The following is a 17,434-nucleotide window of genomic DNA, read 5'->3' as shown; positions in this document are numbered from 1 at the left end:
AGCTGAACAGCACAGCCAAATATAAACCCATCACAATTAAACATTTAAGTCAGTTATCAACACGTCTATATAAAGTATGTATGTATCATACATAAAACTTGGTTTAAACATTAGGAATTCATTACTGGTACATAAAAATAACAAGTCTGATTTATTTCAAGCCTGAAATAATGCAGGCTCCTTCAATATGCTCCATCGGAACAAAGTCTCGTGAAAAATATTTTTTTGAGTACAGGCAGTCTTCCACTTATGACCACCCCTGGGTCCAGAATCTCGGTCACTGAGCAAAGCGGGTGCTAAGTGAGAAACCGTGTGACCACTGCGCTCAATGACCACAATCCCAGCTCTTTCAGTTGCACCCCTAAGCAATCACGTGGGTGATTAAGCGAAGTACCAGAGAGAGGGCCCGGGCCTCCTGGGCTGGAGTGAGCATGTTGGGGAGAACAGCCATGAAAACCATCACTCTGGATGGCTCAGAACGCAAGCATTTGCTAAGCATTTTAGCGAATACCATTGTCTCCACCTCTCTGAAGGGAGAACCAATAGCAAGCACCAACATCCTCAGGCTTCCAGAATGTTGGGGTTCACTAGTGTTTTTGTCAGATTTTAGGTCCATTCCTCCAGCAGGCGGGAGGATATCCCTTGCCGGGGGAACAGAGCTCAGCTTGCAAACTTCCCCACTGACTTTCTGGGGAAGCTAGCAGAGAAGACTGCAAATGGCAAAGGTACGATTGAATGGCACTTGACAATCAGTCGTCAATGCTAACAGGTTGCCAACCCAAATGTGATCATGTGACCTGGGGGGACGATGTTTTATGACAGCCAGCCATAAAATGCTTGCAAGCGGCCATTAACGTCCAGTCACAAATCAAGGACTATCTATTTATTTCAAGCTCAAAACAGTTCAATTTTTAAGATATTTCCTATTATCAAGGCTGTTGGAATAACGCTCTTCAAAACAGCTAGGCTTTGAAACCACGTTCTATTTATAACTCATAATACAGAAAAAAGCCCTTATTAGGCTGGAATATTTTGAGGTGTTGAACTCTTGGTCTTTCATAATAAAGGAATAAAACAATATATAGCAACAATCCCAAATGCTCTCATTCTTTTATATCTCATGTAAACTGGAAGCATCTGCTTCTAATTTTAAAATTAAATACATCTCAGTAACATTCCAAACTCAAGGAACTGTGATTAATTTAAAGCTACAATTAGGCTTTTGCACATAGCTAATCTCATGTGAGACAGAACAGAAAGCAAACTACGGTATACAGTCCTGGAACAATGGATTGCAACAATATGGCTCATTACTGGCCACACAGAAAATGTTCCTCCATGTAAGACATAAGACTACTTCCACCCTGAGAACGAATGATTTATAAGTTCATACATATACTAGGTGGGAACGTGGATTGTCTTGTTTTAGCTTAGCATGATGTTTAAACTCAGTTCAGTGAGATTTGCAGACAGAGTCTATGGATCAGCATTACGTAGGAAAACAAGCAATTCTGGCTTACTAAACCTTGTTATGGATAAAAAATTAAAAGTGAAATCCCAAATTGGCTTAGATTAGAACATGGCAAATTTACATACAAGTTCCCACTTCTGCAAATACTGATGGTGATTTAAATCTCAAAAAAGAAGATGGCAAGTCTCTGCATGCTACCTCTGAAGATTCTAGTATGAAACATAAGCCAGTTAGTTTCCCAGAAGATCTTTAAAAAATTGCTTACGTATTTCAACAGTCACTATGTGCAAGTTGGGTGGCTATATAAATTTATTTAATAAATGAAATACACCCATACATACCATACATGTCAAACTTTTAGTATCTACTTCAACTGATGGTGATTTTTTGCAAGGACAAATCCAATGAGTTCCTTCCATAAGAGGGAGGAGGAGGAGGAGGAGGAGGAGGAGGAGGAGGACTGAAGGAAACATCTCTGCCCACAAATGCCTGAAACAATAATCTGGAAGCCAAATGTTTCAAGCTGTGAGACATTCTGCAGTTTAATATACTGGCTTACCTAAAGATACAATAATCCACAAAGTCCTCTCTCTAAGTATGTTAAATTGAAAAGTAACCTAACAAACTATTTTGCCTATTGTGGTTGTTTGTTTTTTCCTCCTTCATCAACCCAAATTTCCCATCGGATGAAGTAAATGCTTAAGATCTAAATACATGAGTAACTTTTAAGGTGCGGGTTTTTTTTTTTGCAGTAACAGACTTTTAACAGCTTGATGACATGTAAATTGGGATTACTATGGCGACTGCCAACTATAAATTTGTTTTGATGGCAAAGTAAGTATAATTAAAGTGCATTTAGGGAAAGTGAAGCAACAATGCATCTAATCACCAACTCCAGGAGTCCCCAACCTTTACAGGCTAGTGGGCAGATCTGGAATTTTCGAAGCATCTTATTTAATTTTGCCCATTATAAAAAATGGTTCGGGGAGGCAAGAATTTATAAGAACTTGCACAGATGATGTAAGCCAGGGGTCTTTAAACGTGCCTGGCTGAGGAATTCTGGGAGTTGAAGTCCACAAGTCATAAAAGGGCCAAGTTTGAAGAGCCCTGATGTAATCAATCACTGCCAGCCACAAAACTGCCATTTAATCAAGAGCAAGCTATTGAAGTTGCTCCTCACCAATGTCTATAGCTTCTCTCCTTCTCCAGCCGCTGTTTTTCTGGGCAGGTGGGCACACTCCCAAACAAAACTCTAGGCAGCTTATCCTTTTTATTTGCAGCTGCTACAGGCCCAGAGGAATTCTTGGAGCCTGACATGATGCGTTAAGCTTAGGTTTTGCTTTGCAGTGTACTACTTTCCACTAGGAATCTTACACTCAGGTGAGGCAGAGTGCTTGGCAAACACCCAATGGCATCACCAGGGACGTTTGCAGGCAAAGGCATTAAGCAGCAATGTAATGAATGTGATACAAGTCAAATGTGAGAAATACAATACTTACAGTATTCTATTCATGCCTGTGAGATGTTCCAAAGTTGGACCCCAACTACGAGAACCAGATTCAAGCTCGCACAGCAGCTCTCCGGTGGACCTTAGGACTCAGCCGCTCAGCATAATCTCCCTCATGGGGTGCTCGCAGTACAGGCACAAAATCAGGAGCATGTATTTTGTGTGCATCTTGTGGGGTATGTTATAAACTAAAGCGCCTTCACTTTTTTGCACAACTCCATTTGCGCACACAGTGGCGCATGTGCACTGCTCGCACAAATTGAGCTTCGTGTGCAAGCGACCGCTGCTCACGCAGCCCAGTAGTGGGCTGCGGCCCAGGAGTTGGGGACCCCAGTTCTAGAATATACTATATTGAGACAGGCTACAGTAACAGAATTTCTGTCCTTCTTACACTTAACTGAGTCAGGGAGGAACCAATCAGAGCCGCTTCCTAACGCTAACTCCTCAATTCTGCCCTTGTGGTTTCTGTAATGGCTTCTGAATATTCCCTTCAAGGCCATTTCCATCCCATTCCATTCCCCGATCTCTGCAATAAGATAGAATTTATTACAAAGCAGAGTTTAAAACAAAACACTTTAAAAATAAGAAAAATACAAAATACAAATACAAAACAATTGACAGCAGATTGATTGGTGGACAGTGTGCTAATTTTACAGGCCATATAACACAATTTGATTACATACAAGGAAACTAAATCATACTCATCTCCTACTAGTAATCACACATAAAGATGATCAGAATTCCTGAGGTGTGTTATCAGGAAAGGAGTTATAAGGCTGTCCTTAGAATACTCACAGAGGGTATAGTACAGGGCTTTTCAACCGGTGGTACGCGTACCACCAGTGGTACGTGAGCACCTGGCTGGTGGTACGCGAGCCCTAGCTAATTGGAGTGGGGGAGGGAACCAGTTAAAACGGAGCCGCACAGACCTGGAGGAGATCAGCTGGAGCCGCAGAGCTTGCCTGAATCCCCAGGATCTGCCACGTTGCGACATACTAATTGGAGCTTCCGGTGCACCCGAAGAGAAGAGGAGGAGGAAGAGGGCAGAGAGAAGAAAAGGTATAAAAGGGGCAAACCGGCCTGCTTTCGGAGGAACAGCGAGCGAGGAAGAGCGAGTGAGCAAGTGGCACGTTTTGGGGAGAAGGGCTGGCAAGCGAACGACTCCTGCCCAGCTCACTTGCAGAAAGCATGCTGCTTGCTAAGTGAAGCCCCAGGATCAGCAAGCTACGGCTGATCCACGCTTCGGCTGTATCAGCTGTAGCCCGCTGATCCTGGGGCTTCACTTAGGAAGCAGCATGTTTTCTGCAAGCAAGTGAGCTGGGTAGGAGCCCAGGATCGGCATGTGCAGCTACAGTTGAGCCATGCTTCTGCGCCCAGAGCGCGGCTTCTGAGCGCGGGTGGCTTCTGAGCGCAAAGCAGCTTCTGAGTGCGGGCAGCTTCTGAGCGCCGAGCGGCTTCTGAGGGCAGCCCAGCTGTAGCTGCCCACACAGAGCCTGGTTTTGGCAGGCAACAGCGCATTCTCCTCACCACACAGAGCAGCCAGTGAGGTGAACTGGCGACATCTTGGCCCTGCCTGTGCGCGCGCAGAGGCTGAGGTGCATGTGCTCTCCTCTGCCTCTGCACACACACAGGCAGGGCCAAGATGTCGCCGGTTCACCTCACCGGCCAGTCCGTGTAGTGAGAATGCGCTACTGCCTTCCAAAACCAGGCTGGTGTCTGGGCGGTGTAGTGCAGGACAATGGAAGGGAGGGAGGGAGGGAAGGAAGGTACAGGGAAGGAAAGAAGGAAGGGACAATGGGAGAAAGGGAAGGAAGGAAGGCACCCACCCCAATCCCATCCCCCTCCTCCAGAGACGCATGGATTCCCCCCAAAAGGCACCCCGCAACCTGAGTAATGAGCTGGCCACACTCCCCTGGCCATTGATCACATGACCCTGGGACACTATGAACGTCATAAGTATGAATCAGTTGTCAAGCATCCGAATGTAAATCACATGACCCTGGGGATGCTGCAAGTCATAAGTGCGAAAAATGGTCATAAGTCACTTTTTTCAGTGCCGTTGCAGCTTCAGTCACTAAGCGAATTGTTGTAAGTCGAGGATTACCTGAACTTTATCATTTTTCCCCTTTTTTGGGTCAAGTGTTTTACACCTTGCTGGGTGACTGGTGGTACTCAGATATTGCCTTATCCTAAAAGTGGTACAATGGGTGAAAAGGTTGAAAAGCCCTGATATAGTACAGGGGTCTCCAAACTTGTCCAGTTTTAAGACTTGTGGACTTCAACTCCCAGAATTGCATGCTGGCTAAAGAATTCTGGGAGTTGAGGTCCACAAGTCTTAAAAGTGGACAAGTTTGGAGACCCCAGGCATAGTACAATATTTCCAGGACTTGAAGTCCACATATCTTAAAGTTGCCATGGTTGAGAGCGTAACAGGAGCACAGCTATAGTTGCAATAATCCCTTTTCCACGTGGACATAGTCTTAATTCATTGGTAACTTTTTAATATTTTTATTTTACTTGAGTTATATTTTTATAGCCCTCCAAAACTGTTGTGGGAGGCATGTTAAAGCAGGCTGAAATTAGTGCTCTTTGGAAGCTGGAGACATATAGGTGATCCTTGGCATGACCATAATTGGGACGGGAATCTCCGTTGTTGAGTGAAGCGGTCTTATAGTGAGATGTCACACAACTGATTCTCTCAATGACAGCACTCCCAGTTGCAGTTGTTAAAAAAATCTCACCGGTTGTTAAGAGAATGGAGTGCCAAGCAAGGAGCACGAGGTGCCTCAGGGGAATGGAGGAGACAGCCTCACACGAGTGTCTCCCCATTCAGGAGCTGAAAATCCTCCCTGCCAAAATTTAGCCCCTAAGGGTTTTAGGGGCTAAATTGAGGGTTTTAGCCCCTAAGTGGAGAGATGCAAGCAGCCTGTGGGCCTCCCCACCCCCAAGAGACCCCGCGCCCCTTACCTTATCACACTGCCTCTCAGCTCAGGGATTAAAAACCCTGCTTGGATTTCAGCTTCCTCGTCTCTGGCTGAAAAAGCGAAGATTGGTGATCAAGTTACTTTTTCATCCCCACCTTAATTGCCTATATTAGGTCTTATCTCGCTGCGATAAGGGTGGCGAGGTCTAATCACTTTGCTACCCTTATCACGTCCGCAGATAATTGCCCGGCCGCCCTGTTTAGGGTGACTCGCTCCCTCCTTAATCAAGAGGTGAGAGAGGAACCCTTGCAGGGTCGTGCCGAGGAGTTTAACCAACATCTGTCGGACAAAATCGCTCAGATTTGGACCGGTCTGGACTCTGACTGGGCAGAGTCTGACGATCAGGACACGGGCGGCCTTGTCGATATTACCTGGGAGGAGCTTGATTCTGTGACTCCGGAGGAAGTGGACAGGATTATGGGGAGGCTGAGCTCCACCACATGTTTATTGGACCCGTGCCCTTCCTGGCTGGTCTATGCAGCCCGGGAGAGGACACGAAGCTGGTTCCAGGCAGTTATATCGGCTTCTTTGAGTGAGGGTAGCTTCCCCGCCATCTTGAAAGAGGCGGTGGTGAGGCCTCTCCTCAAGAAGCCTGCCTCGGACCGAGCGGTGTTGAACAACTTTCATCCGGTCTCCAACCTTCGCTTTCTTGCGAAGGTTGTTGAGAGTGTGGTGGCGCATCAGCTCCCTCTGGTCCTGGATGAAGCGGATTATCTAGACCCGTACCAATCGGGTTTCAGGCCCGGGTACAGCACGGAGACGGCATTGGTCGCGCTGGTGAATGATCTCTGGAGGGCTCGGGACAGGGGACATTCCTCTGTTCTAGTCCTATTAGACCTCTCAGCGGCTTTCGATACCATCGACCATGGTATCTTGCTGCGGCGTCTCAGGGGATTGGGAGTGGAAGGCACGGTTTTACAGTGGTTCTCCTCCTATCTCCAGGGACGTTCGCAGTCGGTGTTGACAGGAGGGCAGAGGTCGACCTCGAGGTCTCTCGTTTGTGGAGTTCGTCAGGGGTCGGTCCTCTCGCCTCTCCCGTTCAACATCTATATGAAACCGCTGGGTGAGATCATTCGTGGTTTTGGAGTTGGGTATCATCAGCGTTGGGTATCATACGCTGATGATACCCAGCTTTTTCTTTCGACCCCAAACCACCCCAGTGATGCCCTCAACGTGATGTCCCGTTGCCTGGAGGCGGTTCGGGTCTGGATGGGGAGGAACAGACTTCAACTCAACCCCGACAAGACTGAGTGGCTTTGCATACCTTCATCCCGGGTCAATTCGGATATTCCATCTCTCTCTATGGGGGGTGAACTATTACCCCCCGTAGATAGGGCTCGCAACTTGGGAGTCCTCCTAGATTCACGGCTCACCTTGGAAGATCACATAGTGGCTGTGACTAGGGGGGCTTTCGCCCAGGTTCGCCTGGTGCGCCAGTTGCGGCCCTATCTAGGCCGGGATGACTTATGCACGGTCACTCACGCGCTCGTGACCTCTCGTCTGGACTACTGCAACGCTCTCTACATGGGGCTGCCCTTGAGGACCACCCGGAGGCTCCAACTGGTACAGAATGCAGCCGCGAGAGTTGTGTTGGGAGTCTCCCAATACTCCCATGTTACACCTCTGCTCCGTGAGCTGCATTGGTTACCAGTTGTCTTCCGGGTGAGATTCAAGGTACTAGTAATGGTGTTTAAAGCCCTACATGGCAGGGGTCCGGAGTACCTTAGGGAACACCTGCTGCCGGCATCAACCTCCCTTCGCCCTGTGCGTTCCCACAGAGAGGGCCTCCTCAGGGTGCCACCGATCAGAGAATGTCGATTGGTGGCCCCCAGGGGGAGATCCTTCTCTGTGGGCGCCCCGGAGCTATGGAATCAGTTACTGGTTGAGCTCCGGATGGCGCCCGATCTTCGCTCCTTTCGCCGCGATCTAAAAACATTCTTATTCGAACAAGCCGGCCTGGCCTGATGGGGGATTGGTGGGGTTTTTTACTGTTGTTTTATCGGGATTTTAATATTGTATTGACTGTTTTTAGTGGGCATGTATTTAATCCTTTTTTAATTTTTGTAATTCTGTATTTTTATTCTTGCCCTGTTCACCGCCCTGAGTCCTTCGGGAGAAGGGCGGTATAGAAATATTATTAAATAAATAAATAAATAAATAAATAAATAAATAAATAAATAAATAAATAAATAAGGCGGTCACTGAATGGAACCTGTATTTGCACTAACTGCATAGTCATAAGGCTGTCCTTTTAATTTCTTGGCTTAAAGACGCTTGCTCCTGGGGAGGAAAGCCATGGCAAATCTAGACAGCACACTAAAAAGCAGAGACATCACCCTGTCAACAAAAGTGCGTATAGTCAAGGCTATGGTCTTCCCAGTTGCAATGTATGGCAGTGAAAGTTGGACCATAAGAAAGGCCGAGCGCCAAAGAATTGAGGCCTTTGAGCTATGGTGCTGGAGAAGACTCCTGCGAGTCCCTTGGACTGCAAGGTGATCAAACCGGTCAGTCCTAGAGGAGATCAACTCTGACTGCTCTTTAGAAGGCCAGATCCTGAAGTTGAAACTCAAAGACTTTGGCCACCTAATGAGAAGGAAGGACTCACTGGAGAAGAGCCTAATGGTGGGAAAGATTGAGGGCAATAGAAGAAGGGGACGACAGAGAATGAGGTGGCTGGATGGAGTCCCTGAAGCAGGAGGCGTGAGCCTAAATGAACTCCAGAAGATGGTGGAGGACAGGAAGGCCTGGAGGAACGTTGTCCATAGGGTCGCAATGGGTCGGACATGACTTCGCAGCTAACAACAACAAAGGCTGTCCTCCTAGAAAAACTGAGATTTTTGAGTTTTATACAGGTACTCCTTGAGTTATGTAAGACCAGTCACGTAGCAACCATTCAAAGTTATGACTGACTTGCCTGGGGGATACTTACCATCTGGATTCCAATGGTTGCTCTCCTGAATGAAGGCAAATAATGAGGCAAAATTGAATTTGGGCCTGTCACCGGGACCAGAGATTTACTCTTCCGAGCTTTCAGAATCATGCTGGAGCCCACCCTCAGGGAATTTTTCAGGTTGCTCTCCCTCAAGTCATGTTCTGCACTTCAAGCCTTGACATCCAGGCCACAAATTAGGACTGTCTGGAGTATCCCACAGTCACGTCACCCACCACGTTTTATGACAATTTTGCTGAAAACCGGATTTACCTCTGGTTTATGGTGAAACTGCCCATAGAGAACCATGGATTCACTTAACAACTGAGGTGGTTGGTGTTTGCTTAATGACTGCCACAATCATTGTTATGACCAAAAAAGGTCATTATGACCCTCACACGTATGACCATGATAGGCACACTTCTTTACAATCATAACTCGAGGAGTACCTGCAAAACTGTCTCACTCTGTCCTGATTCTCAACTGTCCTCAATATTCATTTATTTATTTATCAAACACGTATAGCCACTCATCTCACCAAAACTGACTCTGAGCAGCATAGAACAATGAAGTAAACCAACAGATGTAAAAATATAAAGATCTGCATTATAAAAAATATAGACAAATCCTGGGCGGAGAGAAGATACGAACGGCCTTCTCAACAACGGAGCCATGTAAGTATGTCTCTGGTTCCCTGGGAACATAACCAGGTCTTGAGGGATTTCTGAAATGGCAAAAGGGATGGAACTAATCTAGTTTTGAGGGGAAGCATGTTCCAGGAGGCAGGTGCCCCTGGGACCCACCAAATGTAGGCAGAGGTCTTCTCTGCCAGATCTAATGGGATGAATTGATGTGACCAAGGATGGACTAGGGAAAGAACTCATCAAAATCTATGAGTTTTTTCAGCCAATGTGCTACAATGCATGTTCACACGTCCATTTCAACTTTAGTCAATGCTGCCTCCCTGTTTAATATACCTGGAACACAAGATGCTCCCTGGAACATAACCCTTAGTAATTTAGAAAAGAAGAAAAGAAATATGATTCCAACTGGGCACTGAACAGTAGTTACACATAAGCCTTATCTATAATAATGTGCCAATAAAAGTTTCGAGGAAAGCTTTGATGTTTTAAGTAAGGCATTAACTCAAGGCTGAGTTGCTGTATCTCAATCAGTGTCCAGAAATATCGGCTCCACTAGTCTGTCTGAATGGAGACATGCTCCCTCCGAAAGAACTGGTTTGCAATTTGGGAGCGCTCTTGGGAGCCCTGTTAAAGGGGTCTTTTGCCCAGATTCCTCAGGTGTGTCAGCTGTGACCCAACTGGGCCAGGAGGCCTTAACAACAGGAACCTTCTGTCACCATCCAGCTGATTGCTTAATGTACACTACATAAGGCAGCCCTGACTGGCAGCTGATCCAAAAGGGGACCCACTGCCGAGTTAACTGTAGGGTAAGCTCTTTCCTAAAATCACTGTACTGGCCATCAGTAGAATTTGGGGTCCAAGTCAAAATGCCATTATTACTTATAGATCATAAAGAACCGGGATAGATTCAGCACCTCCTTAGCCGGATGTGAACTTCAGAAGACCCACTACGACTCACCCTCCCAACGGAGTTTGGTGGAGAAGTACCAGAGTGCAGGCCTTTCCTGTTGTGGCCCCCGCCCTTCGGAAATCTCAACTCCCAGCCCCCTCCCACACTGGTCCTATTCCACTCAGCCTTTTACATTCGTTTACAAAAACATTTGGGGGAGGCGTTTAGTTTTTATAAAATGTTTTGTATTCTTTCATATCTGTACTCAATAATTTGCCCAGAATCCCCGACTGGGAGATACAGACTGGAAGTAAATAAATAAATGTTTTGCCTGAAGTACAGTCCTCGACTTACAACGGTTCATTTAGTGACTGTTAGAAGTTACAACAGCACTGAGAAAAGTGACTTATGGCCATTTGTTCACATTCATGACCACTGCAGAAACCCATGGTCATGTGATCAAAATTCAAAGGTTTGACAACTCATATTTATGACGGTTGCAGTATCCCTTGGTGATCTGACAATCAAAACCAATGGGAAAGCCAGATTTATTTTATAACTGTGTTACTAAACAACTGCAGTGATTCACTAAACAAGTGTGGCAAGAAAGGTTGCAAAATGGGGCAAAAGTCACTTAACAACTGTCTTGCTTAGAAACAGAAATTTTGGGCCCAATTTCATCACAAGACAAGGATTACCTGTATTACAGCTCAATACTGAGAGTAAGTTGATGACATTCAGCTGCTCCTGTTTGAATCTGCTTTTGTGGTCATTTTCAGTCAAATAATAATTTTGAAGTACAACGCAATTGTAAAACAATGTACCAAAATGCAGTGTTTCAACAATGAAACGTCCACACTAAGCAAGCACAAACAAAAGTCTATTTAGATGTTTTCTACAAGAGTTACAGGTTTTTTGGCAATCTAGAATCAAAACGACGAAGTCCACATTTTCTGATTTGGAAGCAAGCATTTTTCTAATTTGGATACAATAAAAAAACAAACCAGAAGCAACAAGATTCTACAAGGAAATGAGAGAAACAACATTGTGAACACTTAAAATCTGAACCTGAACACTGCGATATGCCCACAGCCTCCAAATGCAATTTCTAATTAAAAGAGCAATTTGAACCCCATTTTCTCTACCCAAACTACCACATTAGTTCTATATTATGCTTGGGAATTCTTACCTCTTCGATCAAGCATATCATTATAAAATTCAGATTGTAGTCCTAAGCACACTGATACAAAAATTAAAGCGACCACTAGACCAGGCTGACGATCATCTAATTCCGCATTCTGGATTACACAGTGGTCAATCTGGTATTTAAGACCAGCTAGCCATGGTTTATGGAAACAGAACATAGAATAGTGTCATTAATAATCGATTCTCTGTGATGTAGAGGTCCAACCACCTAAACTGACCACAAGCCATTACATCAGAATATAACAGCTTCTATACTTTTACCATGGATTATGTAAACAAATCCTTCTTTTAAATATTGTTGAATTTCCCTATATTTAACTTTAATAAAAAAACCTAGGCTTTAATACTGCGAGGGGAAGAAAAAATGTATGCTCACATCTTCTATAATTTTAATAATTTTATAGTCCCTTAATCATTTTGGACGCCTTTGTTGTGTCGTTTCCCGTGACACAATATCCCATTTTTCAGGTATTATGGCAACCAGGACTGCACATAATATTTCAAGTGTGGTCCACTTATACTATAGTGCTAGTTCATTTTTGGTTCCTTTAAGAATCTATTGGTTGGAACTTAACTTTTTCACAGTATCCATACTCTAGCTGATAATTACCTTGAGTTATCCAAGAATCTCTTCCCTGTCACCAGCTCGGATCTCATCAACGTACATGTGAAATTTTTAAGAAAAAATGTGCCAGATATTTTTTGCAATTGCAAATCACAACTTTCAATTATTCACCCACTTTGGAGAGATCCTTTTGAAGTTCCCAGAGTCTTTTTGTGATGTTACAACTGATACCACTTGCAAACTGGCCAATTCACTACTCAATTTTAAGTCCAAATAAATTAAAATTAACTGTCTGAGCATTCATTTGTGTCCATTTTGAACATCTAGGGCAGGACCTGCTCTTTTATTGTAGGGTTTTCAGATTTTATAAGAGCTTTGGATGAGGGAGTCCAACAAAAGTTTTTTGAAATATCAAATATACAGTTTGTTGAATATAACCAGCCCAGATGCTTGCTGATCTCTTTGCAGAAGCCATGTTGGTTCTTTAGAACAAGTTTGTTCTTCTGTATGTATATTTAATTATTGTCTCTTTAATAATGCTTTTTATCATTTACTTAGAAAGGCCAGTCAATCCTGCCTCCTCCCTACATCCTTTTAAAACCTGGAGTTAATAATTTTCTAGTTTTCAGGAATCGATGACAACTTTAAACAGATATATTTCTGACAGACTAATTCTTTAAGAACTTCCAAGTGGATATTGTTGTGACTAAATTTTTTTTTAATTTATCGATTGACAGCCAGTTTGGGGAACTGGTGAAAGCATCAGGCAAGAAACCAGGAGACCATAATTCCTAGTCCTGCCTTGGACACAAAGTCACCTGGGTGACCTTTGACCAGTCACCTTCTTTCAGCCCTAGGAAGGAGGCAATGGCAAAACACTTCTGAAAAACATGCTAAGAAAACCACAGAGACAAGAATCAGATACAATTGAATAGAAGAACAAATAAAGGGGACCTTGGTGCTCTCTGAGCTTGGTTGTTTTCTTGCATCGTTTGATGATGATGATGTTAGCTAGTTGGTAATGAAACTCCTGCAAGAATTAAGCTCAGACAGCCCTAAGGATCCCTCGTTTCAACCCTGAGCTACAAATATCCTCCTCTATTCTAAGTATTTAGTCACCTCAATTTATGTATCACTGCCTCACAAGCATCCAGCTTTGGAATTAAATCTACATTCCATTAATTTTCAGCCATGTGACATCAGCCAAATTTATTTATTTTTATCCTGTCTTTATTGCTTTTCTAAGTAACTCAAAGCAGCAAACATACCTAACAATCTTTCCTCCACCTATTGTCCCCACAACATCTCTGTGATGCGAGTTGGGCTAAGAGTAACTGGCCCCAAGTCACTCAATTGACTTCCATGCCTAAGGCGGGACTACAACTCCCAATCTCCATGTTTCTAGCCTTAACCACTAGACCAAAATGGATGGCTCTAACCAACTGGTCCCAACCTTACAAAAAGATCACCAAAGGAATATGAAAGAGCACCACTTAACACAAAAGCCATCCAAGTGTCCATTTACTGCTTTATGTGGGAATCTTATGAATACTAAATTCCCAATCACGCTTAAAAACATGGTGTAATATTATGTCCATTCACTTACAAGTGACACCCACTAGATCTTAGCTGTTTTCACACATTGCACTCATTTACAAAGTACAATGCTTGGGTTTGCAGCATCCAATGATCAAAATACATACCTACTGTTACACCAGTTGTACCATTTATCCAGTTTTGATCTTTTAACAGGAATATTCTAAACTGCTGGGAATTTCTTGGACTACAGTAGTCTGTACATTTAGTAAATAAAGAATAAAATTAAGCTACATTATGGCTTAATGTGGTATGAATCGCGTGCCTCAGAAGGCATTAACCGAAAGGACGGTGCTGCCTCTCCTCAGAATTGCCATGTCAGGGAGATATCAGGCCAACGGCCATTGTGAGACGCGCGCAAAGCTGGAGCCCCCTTTTATTCCCACGAGCGGGCCACTTGCTGGGAGCCCGCATCAGCCCGACCGTCAGGAAGCCACTGGGGCAGGGGTCGGCAACCTTGGCTCTTTTATGACTCGCGGACTTCAACTCCCAGAATTCCCGAGCCAGCATAGCTGGCTCGGGAATTCTGGGAGTTGAAGTCCGCGAGTCATAAAAGAGCCAAGGTTGCCGACCCCTGCACTGGGGCAACCCCGCCTGCTCTTCTCCTCTCGGCCCCGCTTCCCCCCGTCGGAAAGGGGCTTCTCCGCCCCTCTCTTCTCCGGGAGGCGGCCGTGAAAGGGGCGAAAGGGATGAGCTCACAAAGAGGCGGCCGCCGCCTCAGCCGCTGCGCCCTGCAGGTGGGATGGATGCCGGGCTGCTCCGAGCCCGGAGAGATCGGCGGCTTGACCCGAGCCTGTCTGGCAACCTGACGCGCGCACACGCGTTCACACATTCGCGCGCCGCCCCCCCCCCCGCCCCGACTCCGCGCCCCCCACTCGGCCACGAACCGGCCCCGCGCCGCGACCGCTCGAGGCCCGGCCCAGCGCCGGGGGGGGTCTCGCTCGGCCCCGCTTCCCCCGGGGGGGACAAAAGCTCCCGGCACCCGGAGCGCGGCGCCCGAGCAGGGGAGGCTCACCAGGAGTAGGTCTGCTCCGCCATGGCGCCGGCCGTGCTCCCTCCTGCTCTCGTCCTCCCGCGCTCGGCTCCCTCCGCCTCTCGCGCTCAGCGGCGGCCCGGCTGCGGCTCCCGGCCCATCCTGGCGGCGATGGCGGCGGCGGCGGCGGCTGGGAAGACGGTCCCCGCCCAGGCGGAGGCGGCGATGCCTCAGCGGCGGCCGCGCCGCACAGACCCAGCCGCGCCCCAGCGCCGGCGGGCGCGCCTCATAACCGAGCGGGCGGGCGGCGGCGGCGGCGGGAGCGGAGCGGGCCGGGAGAGCGGCGGAGGGGAGGCCGCTGGCTTGCTCGCTCTCGCGCCGAGGGGGCGGGGCTCGGCGGGCCGGAGGCGCGTCGCCTACGCACGCACGCACGCACGCAGCCTGCGCGAGCCGGCGGCGGCGCGTCACGTGGCCCAAACAGGCTCACGTGCCTCGGCGCAGCGCGTCGGCGGAGAAAGGGACGAGCGAGGAGGCCCCGCCCACCCGGCCGCGCCTGCGCCCCTCGCGGAGTCGGCTTGGCGACTTCCAGCGCTGGCCAGGATTCTTTGCCGGGAGCGCCGGAGGGGAGCGTGGGCTTCCGCGCCGGGAGCAGCGGACGCCGATATCTCTCGCTTTCCGGACAGCAGAATCCCTCTGGCATCGTCCTTCCTGTGTCCAAACGAAACCAGGCCGCGTTTCTCTCCCTGCTGGCCGGGGCATTCTGGGAGTTGAAGTCCACTCACCTGAAGGGGGCCGAGGAGGTGGAGAAACGCCGACCTGCAGAGGCCGCCCAGATGGCTGTTGGCCGCTTGGAGCCCGGCCGGGAAGCTGAGGAAGAGCCATTGCCTACTTCCCGGGGCTAAGGGGGAGTGACTGGCCCAAGATCTCCCAGCTGGCTTTGCGCCTCAGGGAACACTAGAACTCGCAGCCTCCCAGTCTCTAGTTCGATGCCTTCACCGCTGCGCTAAGGTGGCTCTCCCCGGATTTGCTCTGTGGCAAAACGTTGCTGGAGTGCTCCGACTCCGCCTAAGGGGCAGCCAGTGTGGAGAGCGCAATGGTTAAGGCAGCAGGCTAGGAACTAGGAAACAGCAAGTTCTAGCACTCCTTTAAGCACAGAGCCAGCTGGGAGATCTTGGGCCAGTCACTCTCCCTTAGCCCCAGGAAGTAGGCAATGGCTCATGGCATTTTTGAAAAATGTTTTCTTGATTAAATGTTTTTAACCGTTGGTAAACCATTTATAAAGTCGTTGAGAGTTGGACAGCATATAAATTTAATAAATTATTTGCCTAACATCAATGGCTCTGTATCAGGCTGGAAGGAAGTGTCAAGCGGCATGCCACGGATCTGTTGTAGGTCTGCAATGTAACATATTAATAAATGACTTGGAGGAGGAGTTAGGAAATACGATTTATCTAACCAAATATTTTCCTTTGAAGTCATCTTTGGTTTATTACAACGGGTCCTCAACCTTGGGAACTTTAAGACTTGTGGACTACAATTCTGGCTATGGAATTCTGCCACAAGGGCAGCCCCAGCCTGAGTAGTATGTAATACAGGGAATTCTGGAAGTTGAAGTCCACAAGTCTTAAAGTTGCCAATGTTGAGGACCCCTGTATTAGAAGACACTGTCTAGTTTAAGCTACAAGTAATCTTATTTCGTCAATGACCAGTACAAAATAGAGACAAATAGAAAATAAATTTAAGATTCAGAGGTTCTTGGGATGCTGGAAGATTGCAAACCAGCAGGATGAATTCCAACAGGAGCAAATGCAAAATTCTGCATTTGCATAAAAAATAAAGGCATGGAACCCTACGGTCAGCTGTACATGTCAAAGGGAATGTGAATCAAAAGTGTGATCCCAGGAAATAAATCCAATCCCAGGCTGCATCAACTGGTATTGATACCTTCCAATCCATAGCGTTTAAAACTCAGTATATTAATCCCTGGTAGTTCAGCCTGTTTGGTCAAAGAATAGAAGTGCAGATCTGTGCATAGTGCATCACACAAAAAGCATTTAAGTCAGAAATTCTGGCCATGGAATTCTGCCACACAAGGGCAGCCCCAGCCTAAGTGGTATCTAATCTAGGAAAGTAGGTTCAAACTAGACATCAGGCAGAACTTCTTGAGGGTTCAAGCTGCACAAAGTGGTGAAATCTACTTTGCGGGGCATCTTCAAGCAGAGACTGCTGGTTTTAAGACATGGTTTTGATCTTATTTGTTGTGTGGTTTTAAGTTTATTAGCCCCCAAAAGTCATGTTTACAAGACTGGCGGCTGTGTAAATTAATAAATTTGCCAAACATTTCAGTGAATCCTAGACCAGCCTGCTTAGATTAAATGACTTCTAAAGCATCTTCTAATGGCACAATTCACCCTTGAACTCACCAGTGTATAAACACAGCTTTGCTTAGTTGTTGCTGTTTGTGAAGAGATCTGAACAATTAACCAGTAATATGACGCAGTGGCTCAGTGGGTTAGGACGCTGAGCTTGTCGATCAGAATGTCGGCAGTTTGGCGGGTCGAATCCCGAGTGCCGCGTAACAGAGTGAGCGCCTGTTACTCGTCCCAGCTTCTGCCAACCTAGCAGTTCGAAAGCACGTAAAAAATGCAAGTAGAAAAATAGGGACCACTC

At 46.7% G+C, this 17,434-nt stretch overlaps 1 protein-coding gene across 1 annotated transcript in view; it reads right to left on the bottom strand.

Annotated features, from left to right (window-relative positions):
• SPPL3 (signal peptide peptidase like 3) overlaps positions 1-15,112 on the bottom strand; it is a 111,019-nt gene extending 95,907 nt beyond the window's left edge. Inside the window, exon 1 of the mRNA XM_081339141.1 lies at positions 14,807-15,112. Coding sequence (XP_081195267.1) covers positions 14,807-14,829 — 23 coding nt within the window. The 5' untranslated portion in view covers positions 14,830-15,112. The remainder of the gene's footprint in view (positions 1-14,806) is intronic.
• Between the last annotated feature and the right edge of the window lie 2,322 nt (positions 15,113-17,434).

Source organism: Vipera berus (genome assembly GCF_964194415.1).
Source record: "Vipera berus genome assembly, chromosome: 14".
In the NCBI taxonomy this organism is placed as follows: Eukaryota; Metazoa; Chordata; class Lepidosauria; order Squamata; family Viperidae; genus Vipera; species Vipera berus.
Note: the sequence above shows the minus strand (reverse complement) of the source record. Positions and strands in the feature narration are given on the sequence as shown.